Below are 21671 nucleotides of genomic sequence, written 5' to 3' on the forward strand. Positions count from 1 at the left end.
ACCGTCTCTACACCCTGAGCTACTGGCCCAAGACTGAGAAGAGTCACAACAACATTGCTCTAAGCTCAGTGGAGACCGAATCACTATTTGGAGCTAAAAAAAATACTTGATCAAAGAGGAGGCTTCTTGGCTTCTTATAGCAGTCTCTCTTGAAAGATGACTTTTTATCGCTTGGTGCAGTTTTACTCCTAGCTGTCACTCAGTGCGGAATGTCATTTCATATTATTTATGCACAAACATGATTTACTATCGCCATCACTTTCAAATCATAGTTACACACTTCGCACATTTATATTAGCCATATTTCACATTAGTCTGTCAAATAAATTGGCTGCACATGTGAGAATTGCACTGCAGTGTCCGAGTAAGCAGATGTATAGTTTTTACTGTAGTGGACAGACCAGTGAGATGAAGGCCATTGATTACATTCACCCAAACCCTGAGTCAGTTGCAATGGATTGTCATCTTCAGTGGGGCTTCTATGGTCAGTTTTGCTATGAGTCACTTTGAACTACTGCTTACAAACATGGCTTGGTCCTTTTTATTGGGTTATGAAGTTATTTCTGTTGAAGAGAACTGTAGTTATGCAATGAACAGGCTTGGGTAGTAACGTAATACACGAGCCGCCGTTATGTAATCAGATTACCCCAAAAAATGTAACTATCCTGTTACATTTACAGAAAAAACATGTAATCAAATTACATATATTGACTGATTGAAGGCTTTTTGCTAGCCCGCTAGCCTACACCATAATATGAGTTACACCTTCCAAACAAATCTTTCTCCCACCAATTCACTATCTAAACATCATACAGAATACTGTATATATAAGGCTAAACTTGTGACTGGGATAAAAGTTCATTTTGCAGTTTATGTCATGTATCATCTATCTATCTATCTATCTATCTATCTATCTATCTATCTATCTATCTATCTATCTATCTATCTATCTATCTATCTATCTATCTATCTATCTATCCATCTATCCATACATCCATCCATCTACCTGCCTGCCTGCCTGTCTAAACTGTGAGGTGTGGTTGCTTTCAGTGACAGTTCAAAAACAGCATATGGCTTTCAATCAATCAAGCAATCAATCAAGCAATCAATCAATCCTGTACATACATGTTAATGGTTGCCAATTATACAAGACATTTTTCTATTGGTAGGCTGCCCTATCACCCGCAAACAGCAGGGGCACATTGTATAGAATATATATTGTGGTGATATTTATTTTTATTTTGTCTTCATGAGCATACTCGGTATTGGAGTAATTCAAAAGTAATCCACAGTAATCAAGTAACATTAATTTAAAATGATGGTACTTGGATTACGTTACTAACTACATTGTTTAGTAGGTAACTGTAACGGAATACATTTTAAAAGTAACCCTCCCAACCCTGGCAATGAATATCACAATGAAGAATCCACTTGGCACGAAGACAGAAAGAATGACGTTCCACTATCAACTACTAGATAAAAATACAAAAAAATCCCAATAATGTTTGATTTTTGATGGGATAGGAAGAATTTCGCCCTGATGATTTGTTCCTAAAGCATCTGCATTTTTTTTTTTTTTTTTTTTACAAATCATGCTGCTCTTCTTCAGATCCCTAATTAGTCAAGAATGAGTCAAGAGTGCATCTGGTGGTTTTACCAAACCTCATTTTGCATATGTACTTAATCAATGGCGATGGAGGGATAATAACATAATTGCAATATTAAAATTGCCACAATATCGTCAAAATCAGCACATCTGTTAAAAAGGAAAAATTATTTTGTATTTGTGCAGTTCCAGCACTCTCTGGTGGTTAGTTTATTAGTGCTGTTTAATTTGAAATATGCATGTTTTGGCCGCCTAAGACCCACGCTAATCGCCGGAGCAAGGGAAGCACAACACGTTCCTTCACAAATAGACTCATTTCACAATGCGTGCATTATCAAGTGCCTCAGTATTAAACGTTATTAATGACTGTAGATCATATATGTACATTGAGGTTAATTTGACCTCAGCTAATTAGCATTGTATAGACTAGACATTTACATTTAATTGTTCATGTTAAATGTTATTTTATTTGTATATTTTGTTCTTCTGGACCTGCACCCCCCCCCCCCCCCGCCCCCCACACACACACACAAGCAATATTAAACAGTCAAAAGAGAACCCTGGTCTGATTATTGCTCACATGGACAAAACTATGTTCTAGGCGGACATACTGCAGTGGTTATGACTCCCATAAAATCAGGCATATTAGCTAATATTCAGCCAAATTCCTTACATCTGATATATTTATTTTTGACAACCTTATTTAGAAAAAAATACCTTTGAGTCTTGATTCTACCCAGTATGCTATTTCTGATAATGTGCATAATGACAATGTTAAATTCCCCAACCGTAACTCAAAACATGACAAAGCCTGAGAACTTGTAGTACTTGTAGTACACATATAAAGGGTTCACAAGAGATGCTGTATCAAGGTAAATCAATGTCAGATTGAAAGAATCCCCCATCAACTAAGCCTCTCAGAGCCTTCTCATTCTCCTGCACTAACATTTACATCAAGGCAGTGTGCAGTGAAGAGTCCCCCCAAGGCATTTTGCTCGTCTCTGCCAATTACTTGCTTCTTCTCTCTGTGAAATGAGTAATGATACGAGGATGATATAGATACTGCAACTTGCCCTGAAGCAGCACACAGCACTGCTCTTTGCAGCCTCAAGTTTGTCAATGTGCAGCCCTGTTCTTTTTACTTTTCTTTTTTTTTTTTTTTTTGTATGGGGATTGGGCAAAGAGATAGTTGTTGGTTTGTGTGATGAATGCGTACGTGTGAGATTTTTCAATGCTGACCTGTTCACAGCTGGGCTTTGGCTAATGATCTCGATAGCCTCCAGTGTGTCCCAGTTCGAACCGGCTCATGATCCAGTGGCATGGTGGGATACGGTTGATATGGATATGGGATGTTTTTATGCTTCAAGCTTGGCTGCATTCACACAAAAGGCTGGCCCCATAACCCATAAGCCTTATAATCCACTCTGTAAACAAGGGATTCCCACTTTTACAAAAGATGCCCATGCTTGGCCACCCAGTGGAGCCAACCACACACTTATTTGCTTTTCTCTGAAGTCAATCACTCGGCACATATTGGCTTTGAGAGCACTATTAGATCATGATTTTTTATTTATTTATTTATTTATTTTTTAATAGCAAACACATTGAAGAATGGAGTAATGACAAGATGCATAAATCACTTGCAAAATAATGATTTCAAAGTGTTGGGTTCAACCTCAGCTGTTATGTTTGCCTAAAAGAATGTTGTTAAAACATAAAATTATCCAACCATCCTAAAAGTGTCCCCTCTGAACTCTCATCCATGCCACCATAATGTACCCTACACTGCCATTCCCTCCCCTCCTCTGACCACATACAAAAGAAGAGCTGGTGCAATGCCACTGCCTGTGTCATGACATCCAAGAATAGCAACCTGCACTCCAACAGGCGCAGACCCTCTGATGTAATAATTAGAAACGCATGACTGCACTGCCTTCACCCTTCAAGATTTTTGCTCTTAAAACACACCGTAAGCAGCAACCTTCACATGCAATACAGATTGTGCTGTACTTTGTCAACTTTTGATCACATTTGCTATTACGCATTCAAATGACAAAACATTTACTTGACTGAGTGATGAGATGAAGAAAAAAGGCACTTACCCAGAAGATGAGATTGAAGACGAACATCAGATACTTCAAGCAGCAGAGGCAGCCTCTTGCCATGTTAAACTTCTTGAATTCTAAAAGGAACACAAAGGATAGATCCAGGTAAAAGACCACGTATTTGCTCCCTTTGGGTGAGCTGTTCTTGTTGTTGCTCTTGTCTCCTGTGCCGGCCTCAGCTGCCGCTGCTGTTGCAGCCTGGCCTTGCTGGGTGTTTTTACGCGCCCCCGTGGAGCCGTAGAAAGCGCCGGCAGTGAAGCCGCGGCCACCAAATGGGCGGCCAGACGTGGAGGCTTGAGGGAAATCAGAGTCACAGCTATCTACTGAAGGGCTACGATGAATGGCTGACTCCTCACTGCTGGACTTCTCCATGCTCTAGGGCTGCTGCAGCTGATGAAGATCTCCCTGACGCACAGTCTAACATAGTCTCGGAGGTGACAGGACAGAACAACGTGCCCTCTAAGTCTCCACTGCTTCCCAGGCAGGAAAAAATGCACAGATTAAAATCAAATTATATCCAGCTCAAATCACACATCTGATCTGAGTAATTTTGCAAAAACACGCGCTTCGATTTGCCGCTGATGTCTTGCTTTGAGTGTCCTTTAGTAGCTCTGAAGGATGCTCCTGTTAAGAGTATTACTCATCTCTTAAGACAAAGTAACTTTTCCTTGATACGTTCCCAGTTGCAAGTTGAAACCCAGTCCTTCTCAGCTGCTTCACTTCCACTCCTGCTGACCCGGTAACTTTTCTCACCCTCACACTCTCTTCAGCTTCTCTTCTGCGAGACGTGCAATTTGTTTTCCCAACGTTCCTGCCCGTGCTTCTCTAAGCACGCTTGTCTGCTCGAGTGTAGCGTGCTGCAATCAGCAGCTCTGCCCCCGCAATGCCGGTGCTCGGCTCTCCCGGTAGCTGCAGCCCCAACTGATGTGCCGCTCAAGAGAGACGCAGCTGACTGGCATTGCCTGTTTCCCAGCAAGAGCACTACACTCCCTACCCTTCTGTTACTCTCTCCCTCTCTCTCTCTCCCTCTTGCAAGCCCTCCCTGCTGCTGAGCAGACAGCCAATGCAGCAGCTGAAGGAAGATCCAAGCTCCACCTCTCCACTCCCAGTGTCTTTAATAAGCTCATCGCTGTGTTTGCTTTGACTATACATGTTCAGCAATTTATGCTGTCAGGGGACATGAGAAGTCAGAGATGAATTCAACAGTGATTAAAAACTAAAAGAGGACATGACGTGCCTCCCAGTTATATGGCATGTCTCTGGTGCTTTAGAGTTGGGGGTAAAAGAGTGTGACATTTCGCAAGTACAATTCCTTGTGATTTTTATTCACAGTCCAAATATTGTTAGACTCCTGTTGTTATAAATTTACCACAATCCATTTGGCAGATGGTAATTTCTCTGCCATTTTGCAAAACAGGCTGAAATATTAGGTAGCCTTCTGATGTGGGTTACAGTTGAAGAACTGCAGCTGCAGTTGGTAGTGGGTCTGTGTTCTTCATTACAGCACTACCCGCATTCATGTAAGGAGATGCAATTTACTGGCAATGAGCTGGCTCCAGAATTGTCACCAAACGAACCAGAAGGGACTTTAAGATGCCGAGCACTCTCCAAGGCGTAGTCAGGGTCAAATACTAAATAGTGCCGGTGAGTCACACACTAAACTGACAAGATAATACAGGGCTTTGATTTATAATTGACCTCACTCGCTAATCTAAGGTGCCTCCCCAAATCTGTCTAGGCAGTGGAGAATTCAAGCTAAAAGGGGTGGAAATATCAAGGTGATTACTCTACTGCTACCATCCTTTAAATGATACAAATAAATAAAAGCAGCATTAGTGTAACATTTAAGTTGTTCCATATTGGACCGCGACAAACAGTAATGAATAAGGCCCGGCCCATCAATTGTGCGGTTGATTAAATCGGATGATAATGGCCCTTCAAACATTGGCCAAAATCATTGGCCAAATGCCAATTTAACTACTGCTAAGTGGTAACACAAACACACATATGAGAAAGATTCATCTCCTAATAAGTTCATTAATTAAATGTATTGCGCCACACAATGCGTTCTGGGACCCGAAAAGAAAATTATTATTTTTTTTAAACAATGTATTTACAGTTGACACCCACTGTTCGCAGGAAATATTGATCAGGCTGGCCCGCAAATATTGACATTCTGCATATAATTGACGGCTATTGAAATGCAGTGAGAGGAGACATTTAATTTTAGGCATATATATTTTTTACCTTAATCGTCCAATTAATCTTTATTTGATATATTTTTCTGCCCAAAATCGGCATCGGCCTCAAAAAGCTCCTTGTCAGTCGGGCCATAATAATAACAGTGTAATTGTCCACATTGACTGCTAAAAGAGCTGTTTCTTCACCACTAGCTCGGTCTCCAGACTCAAGAGGGGGGGGGGGGGAGAATTTCAATTGGACGGTTTTAGAAAAATCCAGTAAGATACAGTTGTCGAAGACATCCTGATCCAATCCTCTTGTGTTTCACAATTGAGTAAAAAACAAACAAATTAATAAAGTCCAGTGGGAGAGCATGCATTTTGACTTAATGGTAGAGAGAAAATAGTTTTGGCAAAGATAGCTGACTTCACAACAAACAAATCCTGAACTAATCGTTTAATCGCCATAACATTTGGTAAAAGTTAAGGCATGTCGGGAAGAAGTATTAATCATTTAAAACATGTAAACTTAGTCTAGTGTATTATTGAAAAAGCTTTCACAGCACAAAATAATATCAAGGCACTTGGCGGGACACATTCATCTTTTCAAGTTTTCAGCAGCTTGTCAAATATTTGTGTCAGGCTGTTTCAACATCTCTTTATTTAAACATTATGGCTTTGGCCCTTGGACTTAAATACATTATTGTCAAAAGCTAACCGATCAGGGGTGTGACTCGTTTATTCACACTAAATTTTAATTCTTCATTTGACCTTGAAATTTTGGCAAATCATTTTATCCTTTTTATTTACATGACTTGACAACACATGATTAGGATGACAAATAATCACAAGTTTAATAAAAAACGCAATATTTTCGTATTTAGTTTGAATCTAGCAGGTTGTTTTTTACTGGAGAGCTTCCGAGGGCCATTAAATATGTGGTGAATGGACAAGTCATGTGCAGCTCTCTCATCTCAGTTTCACTCATCTATCAGAGCTCAGTGGGGCTCTAAGTATGCATGTTGCAGACAGACTCCACAAGCAGCCTGAAGGATACTTCTGGTGTAATTTCCCTACTGAACCTTGCACAGAATCACGAATCTACTCCAATCAATAATATGTTCTGCACTGTTGCTTCAGGTTTGCGGCATAGCGAGATGAGAGAACAGCACATTGTGACTCAGGAGAAACAGTTGTCTGCAGGATGACAACTGAGCAATTGAGGACACAAAAGAAACGAAAAGGAAATAAACAGAGGAGTGAAGAGTGGAGCAGAACACTGGATAACGTTTTATCCGACATTCTCTTACAAGCAGGTGCAGCCTGCCACTTTTGCGGCCGTGATACTACCCCAGAAGGCGGAATCACGAAGAGGAGGGGGAAACGTTGAGGGAAAACAGGTGCAACACGCCAGCTTTTACAGGCAGTGTGAAAGCGGCTGCAAGTGTCTTGTTGAAGCCAATCAAGAGAGAAGTGTAAAACATTTTTTCATTCAGAAAAGTGTTCAGCCAGGTTCCTTACTCTTCTTTTGATGATAATAATAATAAAAAATTGGATGCATTGCTAACCATCTGCAGTAATCTCATCGACTTCCACTTTTAAACCATAAAACGTTTTTTTTTTGTTTTATAAAGTTGCTGTGAATATTTCTTCAAAGGACCATGATTGGTCTGAACCTTCACTCACAGTATAACCTTGACACTGGAAACTTGTGGGAGGACATAGACCGATAATATAAACATAACAATCTAAGTGTCTTGCGATGTTAATACCACATGTAACACAACACAGCATAACTTCCGTCATAGACGTCAAAAATAGCCTCGTCGGCATGATGATTTTCTGAAAATATGGTTTGTTTATTTTATTGTTGCATGGTTCAGTTTCAGATTTTCATTACGGCTAAAAACAATTAGACCTTATTAAGGTGGCAAGAGCTGCGTTCTATAATTCATCAGCACTTAATGAAAAATGTAATTTTACACATGACTAACTCACAGCTTTAATAGTCTTGCATCTACAATTGCTCTTGTATTATCCAGCAGGGAAGAAGAACAAAAAGACCGAACCTGATAAGTAAAACCTGCTTGGTCAGTTTGTATTATAAAGGAAAGCATCACAGTAGAAGAAAACACTTAAAATATCCTGCAACAAGGGGTGTTAACACGAGAGCAGAGAGAAACAATGAGAACTATCGCTGTACCAGTAATTGAGTGGTTTAGTTTTGAGCACAAGCCACTGATGGTCTTGTGATGCAGTCCCCTGACTTCAGTGCACGTAGCCTGGATTCACTTCCCAATCAGTGACAGTGTGGATGCTTGCCTCACTCTCTCTATGTGCCCCGTGATTGACTGGCGATCAGTCCACAACTTTTGCCCAAAGTCAGCTGGGATACACCCCAGTTCTGGCCTTGAACAGGATAATTGCAGATTGACATTATGTGCCAAGTAGCCATTGCATGAAATGAAATGAGATTTTCCATAGGCCCTTTTTCCCCTCAAGACCTACAAACCTTTGAACACAGAAAACTGCAGGACATGTGACAGTTTATGGGCCCGGGGTATATTTCATCTGTGGCCATGGCAGCCCCATTTGCCAAACACAAAGTGCACAGTGGGATTGGGGCCATTTTTATTTTCTCTGTATTAGTCTTCCAGATATTTCTCATAGTCTATCCCATGATGAGTCATTAGGGGAAGGGGCAGCTGAGTCCCAGAAGTTCAAAGTGCACTACGGTTTGGCCTTGGTCTCACCCGGATGCCAGTCCTTTCCCTCGTGGCTCATCACGTTCTGATGGAGTCCATCATATTCCTCATATTATGACAAAGGTTTGGCACATTTTTCACATTCTGCTATTGTGTACATATGGATGACACGCGAATACCAAGAAGCTTTGGAGCAAACAATAATGATGCTTTACTTCCAGACGCAACTTTATACTACCCGTAGAACGCAATGCAGATAACCATTACACGCACCATATTTAAATGTGATGAAACAGCCAACACACACACTAACTTCATATGAGGACCATGTAAAATTTGACAAAATGAGCACCAAATGGGGCAGAATGTGAAAAAATTTGAAATCCGGGAAATGCTCAGGAAAATAAAAGCTTCTTGACACACATAAAATTATTTCCAAATTGGTTAAGCACTATTACAAAATGTCAGGTTTTGTTGCATTTGTTGCATTTTATTGCGGTCGACTAGGTTTCTCATCTGCGCAGTGACTGCCATGACAAACTTTCGGTTTAAAAATCTGTTCCACCATCTGCAGCTCAACATCTACAATTTCCCATCCCATCCAGTCAATCAGCTTTCTGTATTCGGTATTCTGATTAATTATACTTCTGTTAGATTTATTTAATACAGAATAAAAAATATTCATTCTGTGTGTTAGACGTAGAAATCTACTTTGTCCCACTGGTGACGACACACGGGCATGCACGGGCGGAGAAGCAGCAAACAGTAGTCAGGTTTCCATCCAATTGTTTCGAATGTTTTAAGCGAATTTACTGAAAATGCGAAAAATGGACATTTGACATTTGACCCGTTTCCATCTGTTCTTCTTTTGCGATTATTGAGAAGGGACTGCTGTAGGTGGCGGTATACACCGTAGAGATGTGATCCCTCCAGTAATTTAAAAGAAGAAAAAGAAGATGACGTCGTATGTGTTTGCTTTTGTAATTCTTGATAAACCGTAGCGTTTCTTTGCTGTTTTCCATCTAAATTTTCATTAATATTCACTTCTTGAATTAATTCCAAAAAGATTTCTGTTTCGTCGCCCCCCACAAACATACCTTACTTTATTGTCCGCCATTACTTTGTGACGACAAACGTACGTGTGACGTAGTAAAATGTTGCACGTTTTGACCGGTCTTGTCTGCGTTTATTTGCAAAACCTGTTTCAGCCAAAATTCGCAATTTCCTTTTTTCGATACGCTTCAAAATTCACCTCTTCCAAGCGTAAAAAAATTTGGGCCCTTTTTCGAATTTCTAGCAATCCTTGGGGCACACTATCCAGCATGTTTTCTATGCCTCCCAAAGCTGATTCCAATGATAGCTCATCAGCAAGCTCTGGAAAAGCCTGATAACGATCCTCAGCTGCGTTGGAATAGGGAGACATAGAAAACAGGCTGGATCGTGTGCCTCGAGGACCAAGGTTGAGAAACACTGGCTTAGTAAACAGTGACATCTCAGTCCACATTTTCTTTTTTTCTTTTTCCCCACCTCTTGCCTTACCCACCCATGACAAGCTCATTGACCCCAGTCGTATTTTAAAGGTTGTCTCCTTGCCTGTAGCCTAAACTGATGACGCATTAGTTTAGTCTTTTGGGGCTCCATGATGTACAACACATGCATGACAAAGTGCTTTACAGTAGTTTCACTGACTTAAACCTAATTTACATTCTGCCAAAGACAGATGCAGCTGACGCAAACCTAAAAAGAAAAAAAAAACAATACAATTTAATATGTAAAAGACAATTTAACTCACTGTATGCAAGTTCGACCTTCACTCATACATAGGGTGGCCAGACCACACCAGTCGTGTTTTTGAGCCTTGGGTTCCACTGTTAAATTCCTTCCTATTACTTCCATTCTCATTCACATCCACATGTAATCGGCAGCAGGATGGACTTTGGCTACGTAAAACAGACTGTGACCGGAACTAGAATTACTTCCTGCTTTCGCATCTAAAATTCATAGGAAATGTAGTCACTGCAGTCCCCAACAACGCAAGCTGAGTTTTCTAGCGGTATATTTGAATGTTACAATGTGTGAACGGCGTAAGGTAAATGACACAGCCAGCTTCCAATAGCTGTCGGGACCGAGCAAAAAAGGTTGAATGATGGTGAGTGCATTAAGTTGTTTAGCTTTGTTGAACAGTCAACCAAGATAGCATTTAGCATTTAGCATTAGCGTTGTCATCCATTGTCTACAGAGTTGACTATTGTCATTTGTTCAGTATGTTCAGACTAAGCTAAAGAGAATTTGTCTTTTTTTTTCACTGGATAATCAAAGTTGATTGACCTTTTTGGAACAGATCCTTTTTGTTTGCTTGTATGCACATACAGGTATGCACATTGCTTTGTAAAGGTATTATCTTTTAACAAAACATAAAATTTTGAATGTTAACAAAAGGAAAATATAGGAATGTACAATTATCAGAAAGAAAGAAAGAAAGAAAACAATTTCCATACAATATAAATGATCCAACTTGCCAATGATTGGTAAAGCTGGTACAAAGCTGGTGTTAAAGAAAATGTTAAAAAAAATATCCCCCCCAAACCTTAAACAATTCTTGGTGTTTAAACTGTCATCATTTAACATAAACTGTCAGGGCAACTCTGTAGACGTGGGCTGTGCAATCCTTTGACTCAGCCAGTATTAAAGGATTAATTCATTGTGTGAGTATTTGGCCTCTTCTTTAACGTTTTGCTGAAAGGATGACGGTGGTAAAACAAGGATTAATGTAGTAAGAGAAGAATAAAAATATTACCCTGAGGTAAATGGACTCACATGGTAAACAGATAAGTCCAAGTACTTTTGTCCAGGCGCGTTTCAATGTCATGCAAGTTGGAGATGATTGCCAGCAACCATGTGGATCATAGTTCTATAATGTGATGAATATCACTGTTAGTGGCATTATTTTGGTTGGTTTCTACTTCCCAATTTTGTTCTCTTGTGTTGACCTGCTACATTCTAGCTCCCAGTAACCTTTGGGGGAGAAATGACTTTGATTACTTTGATAAGTCCTGTTCATTTAAGTCATTTATTTGTGATGTTTGAGAAGAATAAATGATTACAATGTAGACAGGTTTATTAGCTTCTCCTGCTAGCCGCGGATTCATTAGCCTCCAGACCATTTCATATAACATCAGTGGTTTATTTTGTTTTCAATTTGAGTTTACAGTTAATAATAATAATAATAATAAATTTGAATCGCAAAATTGGTTTTGATTTAAAAGATGCAAATTCATTCAATCATTCTACTTAAAAATCGATGCCGATACATATTGAATCGTCTTTCATTGGAGAGATATATCTTAATAAAATGGCACATTTGGGTGACCAAACATCCTTTTTTGCCCAGACATGTCCACCTTTTTACATTGTGTCCGGGTGTTCGCCTCGGTTTATAAATTCATGAAAATGCCCGTTTTTTATGGGACCAAATTGCATGTGTTGAATTTGACTGACGCTTTGCGTGACAAATGGGAGCTGGCGTACGCAACATTCTTACTGCGACTGGCAGTCCATGGACTACTCCCAATTCAATTGTGAGGGATGTACGGGGGGGTGTGCATGTTATCGTTGTTATATATTTAAAAAAAATTGTGTATTTTTTAAAACAAAAAAGTAGGTCAGTTTTTTTTGCGTACTTCATTTCCTGAGTGTTCAAATAAGGTGCCGTGCAATGTCGATGGCCGAGAAAATTTTACTTGCTTGTAGCGCTCTGCATTCCCAAACTAGAGACGTGGTCGCAACGTGGATTCAATCCCCTCTTCTCCAACCATAAAAAAAAAGAAAAGAAAAAAAGTTGGCTCCTTGATAAGTCAATCTTATGGTAAAAATGGTTGGTCTTAGAAAATTAGTCATTATTCATTCATTTGTCAATAAAGTAAGACTTTAAAAGACAGTTATAATATTTGGCATATTTGGCCAGGCCAAGTCTACTGAGTGAGAGAGAGCGAGCAAGAGAGAGAGAGAGAGAGAGAGAATGAGAGAGAGAGAGAGAGAGACTTCCATGTGGAATATGTCACTGTACTTTTAATGACTCTTATGCAGTATCCTGACATTAAATACCAATAGTCGGTTTTAAACTGAGACTTTTTTGCCATTCCGTTTGAAATCATAAACGATTGAAGGTCTCTGGTCACGTACCAGGGAGAGATCTATTCCAACCTGCCATTCACATGCTCCACTTCATTAATCAGATCAGCTGTGCTACAGTCGTGTTACACACCGAGATTGATGTCAACTCCATGTGATTTATCAAGATGGAGTTCATTCGTTTATTTAGTAGAGTAGCTGTGATTGTTTTAACACTTTTATTAAAGGAGCATTTGTATTCTCTTTGGGCATTGGGAACTGAATAATGACAATCACAGTCACAGTTACAAGGTCAGCAACTCAGTCCCAAAAGTGCAGATCGGTTCAAAAGAATTGAACTCAAGTGCACTTAAGCATCACACAAAACGCTCCAGCATCTCCTAAACATAGCAGTCGCCCAAAAATAAAATCCAATTAATATGTTGAACAATGACGAATAAAAAAAATAAAAAAAAGATGTCTGTTTTGAAATAGCAATAAATGTGTCACGGTGTGAAGGAATGTAACTGATGTCCTCTGCAGTGATAATTAGCTCCTCCTTGTATGGCCACGGCTCAGATTACAAAAGGAATTACTGCTGTATCGCTTTACAGGGTCATTGTGAAACCATATCAGAGCTGCAGACATACAAATGACACTCAACGGCATGTGATCCTGAGATGGATGTATGATCAAGGCCGATGTAAGAAGGGGATTACTACTACAAAGGGTTTCTGCACACGCAACGTCTCACTCCGGGCGGCCTCTGGATCCAACAGACTGTATGGCAAGTGTGTTGGTGTGAGTGCAAATAGACCTCATTGACATGTGTTCGGTTACGAAACAAGAATACTCAATGAGACAAAAACACACACAAAAAATCCGTTCACATTTTTATGCCAGAAAATGATCACACTTTAGTTTGATATATATGCCTCAATCTTGACCTTTTACCCAATGAGATTATGTTGCTCTGAGAGTACTGCCATTTTTTTTTTTTTTGAATAATTGTGCGGTCAAAAATGTCAATAACATGGGCTGGAAAGGGTGCTAATTAAGAATTTATGACTTCATGCAGTGTTTCCCACACCATGTTAATACTTGAGCGTGCGACCCAAGTAAATTGGCCACCATCCAAAAAGTTTTCAAGAAAATGTATTAAAAATATATTTAAAAAAACAAAAAAAAACGTGTCGCAACAGGATATACCACATGTAACCATCCCCACTGCCGGAGTCCACACAATCAAGTAGATTTCAAATCTGTGGGAAACACCGTCATGACTTGCTAAGGCAACCATGGAGGCATAAAAAGGCCAACCTTTGAATTTGTTCCCTGCAGGAAAGCAAAAGCAGGTGGGTGATGTCACGATGACAGCAGCATGCTGTGAAGATTTCTGCGACTTGGAGGATCACAGATGCCACAAAGATCAGGTGGGATCATAGACATATATTGAGTGATAAGTGGTCTTTACGGGGAACTAAAATCAAATGGTTAGCGCTTCAGAATGTGATGTTTTAACATTTGTAAAACAATGCTTATTCCCATTGCATGAAAAAAACCCAATAATAATAGACACACTCTCAGTTTTTCACACTGAAGACAGTGGTACCATTAATTTTGCCTCATACGCTCCAGTTTTTCTGTTCCACGCTATGTGCTCATTCCACCTTTTTTTTTTTTTAACTTGTTTATTTTTATGGGGGCGGGGGGGGGGGGGGGGCATGTTTGGAAAGCTACTAGGTAGCGCACTGGCCCAGCCACGCAGCTTATATGTAGGGAACAGTGCTAATTTTTAAGCTAGGATCCCAAAAAACAATACCTGAACTGCCAAGGGATTTATAGAACGTACAGTATTTATTAGACCATTTTAAAAAGGAGATTTCACCTCACTTTGCTGCAAGAATATTTGTAGTGATTTTATTGCAATCACTTTTCTTCGCAGCCAGGTGTTTTGAAACAGGTAAACATTTATGGAGCTTTCAATGACCAGCTAAAGACAAGTTTATATTCTCCTGGTTATAGCCTCAACAAGGCTTAGTGTACAATCTGTTATATACAATTATGCATCCTAGACTTTCTGAGGTCTAGTTGGTAGACTAAGGCATAATTTTGTGGGCCCTCCTTCTAGGTTTAAATTGTGGCTACTGGCAGGTGAACTTTTTGTCAGTGTTGTTTTTACAAAAGATCAACAAGTTGTTGTTATTTATTTATTTTAATAGAAACTATTAAGGGAAAACCTTTTTCTGTTTGTGCATGCTGGTTCTTATTAAGCCTCAGAGACTTAAAATCTAAACTCTATGAAAAAGTCTTCTCAGAAGAGTGGAATCCATTATAGCTCCAAAAGGGGAACCTGCTCCATATTTTCTTTCTCTTTTCACTGGCCAACAAAAAATCTACGACACATATGCTTGGTGCTGAAACTAATTAGGTAAAAAGTCCCAAAAGACCTTCTGGTCACACATTTAGTTAATATTTGTTGATGGATATAATCGTCTAATGATTGATCTTACTGGTGGGTGTACTGGGCTCTTTTGAACAGTATTTAAATGCAACAGGATAACCTTGCAAGACCACAGCTAAACCATTCAGTGAATATAATACAGTACACAGCACAAAGTCTTGTGGCCAAAACCCCAATGTAAACTTAATTCCAACAGGCACGTCCATCAGAGTTGTGTGACACAAAGTAGGACACACAAGACAGTGTATAAGCAAAGTGTGCACTGTGTTATACTGCATTAGCATTTAGAGCAGAATAGTCAGTTGCCATTGGAATGCAGCACAGTATCAGTAATGTCTGGGTCAACACAGGCTGTCGCAAAGAGGTCAAATGGCGGTGACGTGTCTCACTGAACCGTACAAGAATCCCAGAAGAGGCTCGAAGATAAATCAAGAGTGACACAGTGACACTGATGCTGATCAAAGGAGCGGAAGAGTTTAGCTTTATACAACAACTATGCAAAAAATGGAGCAGCAGAAATATGAATCTCATCCAGTTCATTAAAAAAAATGCAAGGATGAGCCTCTGAATTCAAGCTTTGACTATTAATTTTCTGGCCTAGCGCCGATACAAGCTGACATAGGCGTCCTTGAAAAGTATGCCGACTTCCTCTTTCACTGCCACATTATTTATTCCCTTGATACTCCATGTTTTCCATATATTATGAAGCCTATGTTGTTGAAAAGATAAATCAGCTTTAGAACATTTATAATGATTTTAAGCTGAGTGTCAAGAAAATGTGGCCAATGACTTTCCATTAAAATGGTTCAGGGTTCACAAAATACGATGTAAGAGATGGAAGGTTTGGATGCTTATTGGTTTATAGTTCAGACAAATAAAACAACACATCAATGTTTTTCAATATTAAAATAAAACAACTCTTTTTCATAGAACATACTGCATTTGTTGTGCCAAAACCTGACTGTTGCAGACCTAATTAGCTCATTATATTTACAAAACAAACAGTGTAATGCAATTGGTCTAGTTTTAAGCCTTGTTTTAGTTAACATACTCATTACACTGGCATTCACAATAAAATACATATAACAGATGCAGTAGTCAACATTATTATCTGTGCCCCCCGTTTACTCTCTCCTCAAGCCTGCATGTTTGTGATCTTGTTCTCTGTGTAGTATAATGTGTAACGAATATAAAAAGCAGACAGCAAATATAATTTGCCAATAAGGGATTATAACCAGTTTATCTAAAAAAAAAAATATATATTTTTTTTTAAAAAAGTGGTCAGAAAAGGGGTCAAATTAGAATCCATTCTCCAGTCTTGACAACCTTTTTCTGTCTTCTTCTTCTTTTTAATTATTATTATTTTTTTAAATCAGAGAAATTCTGGAGTAGAATTTGGGGCTATACAGACATATTACAAGTGAACAATCTGAACATACTGTATAATTGATACTTTTGCACACCCATTTAGTCTATGGAACGGAATGTGGACACTTGCAGAGAAGGTGTAACATTTATAACTTCAAATGTGCACTTTTTAATTTAAGACACTTTTCTTCCGCTAAACAACTTAAGTTACCGGCTCAAAGATGGGGAGCGGAAACGACTCGTGCCTTTTTATGTACACTAGGAAGTGGAAGATTACTTTAAGTCCATGTCATATGGATAGAATGGCAACCGCAACGGAAGCGATGTCACTCAGAGCTCAAATTTCCAAAACCTGCCACTGATGCGGGTGTAACATTAAAACTATTTACGGCTGCGGAGGTACGATATTATATACGTTGGATGGATTTTGATTTGCTCTGGATCCTCAAAGCCCAGAGGGTGAGACGGGTCCATGTGGCGCCTCATAAGCAATGCGACACATGCTTAAATATCCTCCTGTGCTGCAGGGAAATGGGTTATAGGGCACACAGATAAAAATGTCTTCTCGGTACGACAGCAGTTGGAAAGAGTGAGAGAGGACACATGGATCATTAGAGCCAATCAGTGAGATAGACCAAAGGGTCAGTCTATACAGCAAGCAAGGTCAACATTTTCACTTTTTTTTGCATCCCTGGTTTCTAAGCAACACCTCAAAACACCAAAAAAATGGCATTAAAGGGGGAAGTCAATCCAAAAATGTTCTTTACAATAATATGTTTAAAGAATAATATTCTAAATACAGCATTCTAGTGTTTGTGGAATCTCGTAAAATCGTGTGACTAAGACACAATTTTTTTCCATACAAAATGATCTAAAATCGTCCATGTCATATCATAAAAAAAGAAAAAAAAAGACCATTTTATAGATGTTTACCGGTACTGAGATGTTATAGAAAAATGTCACGATATTTAATGTCTAATGTAACAAACTCATGTATTTAATTACCTCATTTCCAGAAATTGTTTGTGTTAATTCCCGAGAGACCGTCAGCAAAACTAGTCAAGCTCAAAATCTTTGGGGAGAGAGTTCATTTTATTGTATTAATTTATTTCTTAGAAAAAAAATGAAAGGGAGCAGAAATAAGTAAAACTTAATATATAATATCCAGAGATGGGAAGTACAAATACTTTGTTACTTTACTTGAGTCATTTTTTAAGTACTTTGTACTTTCCTGAGTATTTATTTTTTTAGACTACTTTTCACTTTTATCCGTTAGATTTTAATATGAGTATGTGTACTTTTGACTTGATACTTTTTCAAAACAAGGTCGTTACTTTTGTTTTTAAATGCATGAAAACTATTAAAATACTTGACCTGGAAGAAAAAGCAGCCGTCAATGTCTCCTGACTCCGACGAGCATATGAAGCGTTGCACACTGTTCCTTACATCCCAACTTGTGATTGGCTCTACGACACGCTATCACATGGCGTGCACACCGCCACTACAGAGGATAATTTGAACTTGATAAGAACGCCGCAGACAACAATATGAAAGAAGGTTTAGTCATATCAGCGAGGAGTAGACCAGCAACATGAGCGAGTGATACTCAACACTGTTGACTCAAAAAGTTTTTTTTTTACTTCTATTCGTATACATTTCAGAGCCTGTACTTTTTTTTTTTTTTTTACCTTTACTTGAGTAATTATTTGAGTGAGTACTTTTTCCAAAGTTGTTTTTTACACATGTAATTGTACTTTTACTCAAGTAGAGAATGCCAGTACATTTTTCACCTATGCTAATATCAATCCCTAACTACAGTCAAGGCACAATTACGGACATAACAATTTCACGAAATTACAAAAATTACGTCATTCAATAAGATATTCTAAAGTAGACAGTTATCTAACTAAATATTAGGTAATATTAGCACTAAACAAGAAGCTTGCTTAGTTTAATTTAGTTGTTTATTTTTCCTTTCGTACATGTTCTTACAACAGACCTCACAACACAACACAAAACAGCTGACGGTTTGAAGCTGTGGCTTGTTAAACCCCATCCCCAAAATACTTTTAAGACGCACCAATCATTAAGGCCTTAATTTATCTTCGTTTCACTTTTATTAAAGAATAAATGCCTTTTTACTATCACCAAATGAAATATCAATTCATTATCAAAAATGTAAATCTTTCTAAAACCATAGCCAATTCAAAGAAATAAACGGCATTTTCGGAGTCAGCAGCCCAGAATTACTCATCATTAAAATCCTTAAAAATGTACTTAGCACCAGAAAAAAAAAACAGATACAATGAAAAGAGAAGATGCCTCAGAATTGAACCTTGTGCAATATCATACAGTGGTTGTTCACCATTCAGTTGACTTGACTTTGATTATTATATTCAGCGGGTGGAACTAATGGTATACTAAATATATTGAAGAGGTCTGGCTAAAGGCGTGTACATTGAGAAATCTAATTTTCAACACACAAATGCAACTGGGAAGGAGCAGAGAAGAAAAGAAGGCTAAAATGAGTTAATCTACTGTAGTAGCCGGGTCTCACTTCACCATAATCTGGTATGCCCTTGATAGCCAGCATGTATGTTTGAATTGGGCACAATGGTTTTGACGATTGGCGCAGGCACTGTCAAGATGGTTATGGAAATTCATGAAAGGGCCCTTTGTCATTGCAGGGGCGACAAATAGAGCAGAGGCAAGTCTTGTGAGGCATGGTATAAAACGGCAAAATGCCATGAATCTTGTCACTTTTGCAGGAACTGCCTTGCTGAGGATTACGGCCCTCCTCCAAAGAGGCAGCTGCCATGCCATTGTGTTTGTGGGCGATTCTCCACAATCCATAAATGCTCATGAAAGGACAAAAAAAAGCCTACCGCCGCATGAAATCACCATTATAGAGCATGCACAACTTTAATTTTTATCAAAGCAACATCCCTGCTGCATTTGAAGAGACTAAGCACTGTTGTAATAGCTCCCATCACAATACACTAGAAATGGACGCCACAAGAGTTTGAGAACAAGGAATGTTCTAAAAAAATATATAAAAAGGAAAAATATGTAGACGGAGTTGTTTATTTGCAGTGGAATCAGAAATGCCGAAGGTACTTGATTCAGTATAATCCATAGTAATTCACTCACTGGTGAGTGTAGAAAATTTATTATAAATACTTTTATAATATCAAATGTCATTATTAAAAGAGAGAGAGACAGAGAGAGGCGCTTTTCAGTTTCAGATGAGTCAGAAGTTTGAAGTGCAAAAGGGTAGAGAGCCCTTAAAGGGATACTTGACTCATTGAGCCTTTTTCAGCAGTCAAAAAGTTCATATTTTGTCCAAAGTGAATATGATAACTTCATCATTTTTCATGAACAATTTATACCTTCCAAACCAAATTTTCCCACTTGCTGTCGACTGAAGATGACATCACTTGTGCTGAGGCAGTAGGTAACGACTGCCGTGTAACATGACATGACATGAACGGATCATTTGGACTGATGGAACAAAGTATCATCACGTTCAAGGGTGTTATCAGAAATGTGTTGCAAAAATTGATGTAACAATGTTGTGATGATTAAGGATGTGCCAACATCATGTCATGAGAAAGGATAGAATGTTAAATGTGGGTTGAAGCTCAGGTTATGGTTAACACCTGTGGGTTGAGCCCTCAAGACCGATGGGTCTTGATCAGAGACAGACAGACTTGTCTATAGCACCGGAACCTGACTTTTGGATTCAAGTTTGTGAAAACGCATTTAAAATGACAAAACACAAATTTACAACTTATCCAATATAAAATTATTCACAGAACATACATTACTCAATATATGATAAAGAAAACGGGACTCTCAGACTCCGACATTTGTCTCCAATGCTTACAAAACACTACAGACTTATGTTCATGCTTTATGGTTATGTACTCCGGTTATGTATTTCTGGACTAAAGTCTTAGAAAAACTTTCCGCTATTTTGGACTGTAGGATACCTTTATCTCCAAACTTGTGTTTGCTAGGTGACCTAACAACAACTGACTTACCACATAAACAATTTCAATCTACACTTGTAGCCCTTACTATCGCTAAAAAAACAATTCTTGTTAACTGGAAAAATAAACAAACTCTGAATATCGACCAATGGTCTAACCTCCTCATAAATCACATTTTAATGGAAAAAATATCTGCCTCAAATAAAAAACAAATATCAAAATTTATAGAAACATGGTCTACGTATATAGAATTTTTTAACCTAATTCTGGTTACTTAATTCTGCCTGTTAGCGAGAGCCACTACATCGTGATAACTTACATCGATGTTTCTGCATTTGGCAATTTATTATTATATTATATTATTAGTATGGGATTTTTTTTAATGGGCTTTAGGTGAACTGATGAATACACACACACTCGCACGCATGCACGCACACACACACGCACATACACATACTCACCTACATACAAAAAAAATATATATATATATATATATGTGTGTATATGTATATATATATGTATATATTTAAAAAATAATAATAATAAAAAAAAAACATTTATTAAATTTTTTCAATTTATTTGTTTTTTTTTTAAAAAAGGAGAGCAATGATGATGTCAAATCGAATGAACAATACTGAGCTCTCCTGGGGAAAAAAAAAAAAAAAAAGACAGATGGGTCATATTTTGCAATATTTTATAGCCCTATTCATTAGTCAGCAATTATTAAGTGCTTACTAGGTTAATAAAACAACAACTTTTGCATTGAGATCCTTCTCAGTGCTAGCACAGAATGTGCTGTTTGGTTCAGAAGCAGAGCCTGGCCTTCTGAAATGAGTGATTGTTTTTTTGGCTGACCCAATCATGACAAACCCAGAAAACAGGTGAGCCGTGGTTGGTCGTTTACTACTTCCTCAGCACAGGTGATGTCATCTTCAGTTGACAGCAAGTTGGAAAATTTGTTTTTAAAGGTATTATTAATTGTACAAGAAAAAGTAATGAAGTTATCAAATTCATTTTGGACAAAATATGAACTTTTGAAAGCTGAAAATTTGACTTTTAGATCAAAGTTAATCCTGACAATTCACTCTTATTGTTCAATTCAGATTGGCAAGAAACAAACCATGCACTGTTGTGACTATAG

General features: G+C 38.4%; 1 protein-coding gene across 7 annotated transcripts in view; it reads right to left on the reverse strand.

Annotated features, from left to right (window-relative positions):
• The window catches only part of tspan9a (tetraspanin 9a), a 228580-nt gene that overhangs the window by 95178 nt on the left and 111731 nt on the right, over window positions 1-21671 (reverse strand). For 5 of the 7 annotated variants that reach the window (XM_077567376.1, XM_077567377.1, XM_077567374.1 and 2 more), the window contains one exon: window positions 3709-3788. In XM_077567376.1, coding sequence (XP_077423502.1) covers window positions 3709-3771 — 63 coding nt within the window. In that variant the 5' untranslated portion in view covers window positions 3772-3788. Of the gene's footprint in view, window positions 1-3708; window positions 4713-21671 lie in introns of those variants that run through there. The other 2 variants (XM_077567372.1, XM_077567371.1) reach the window with 1 other exon arrangement.

The sequence above is a fragment of the Vanacampus margaritifer genome, chromosome 6, assembly GCF_051991255.1.
Source record: "Vanacampus margaritifer isolate UIUO_Vmar chromosome 6, RoL_Vmar_1.0, whole genome shotgun sequence".
Taxonomy (NCBI): domain Eukaryota; kingdom Metazoa; phylum Chordata; class Actinopteri; order Syngnathiformes; family Syngnathidae; genus Vanacampus; species Vanacampus margaritifer.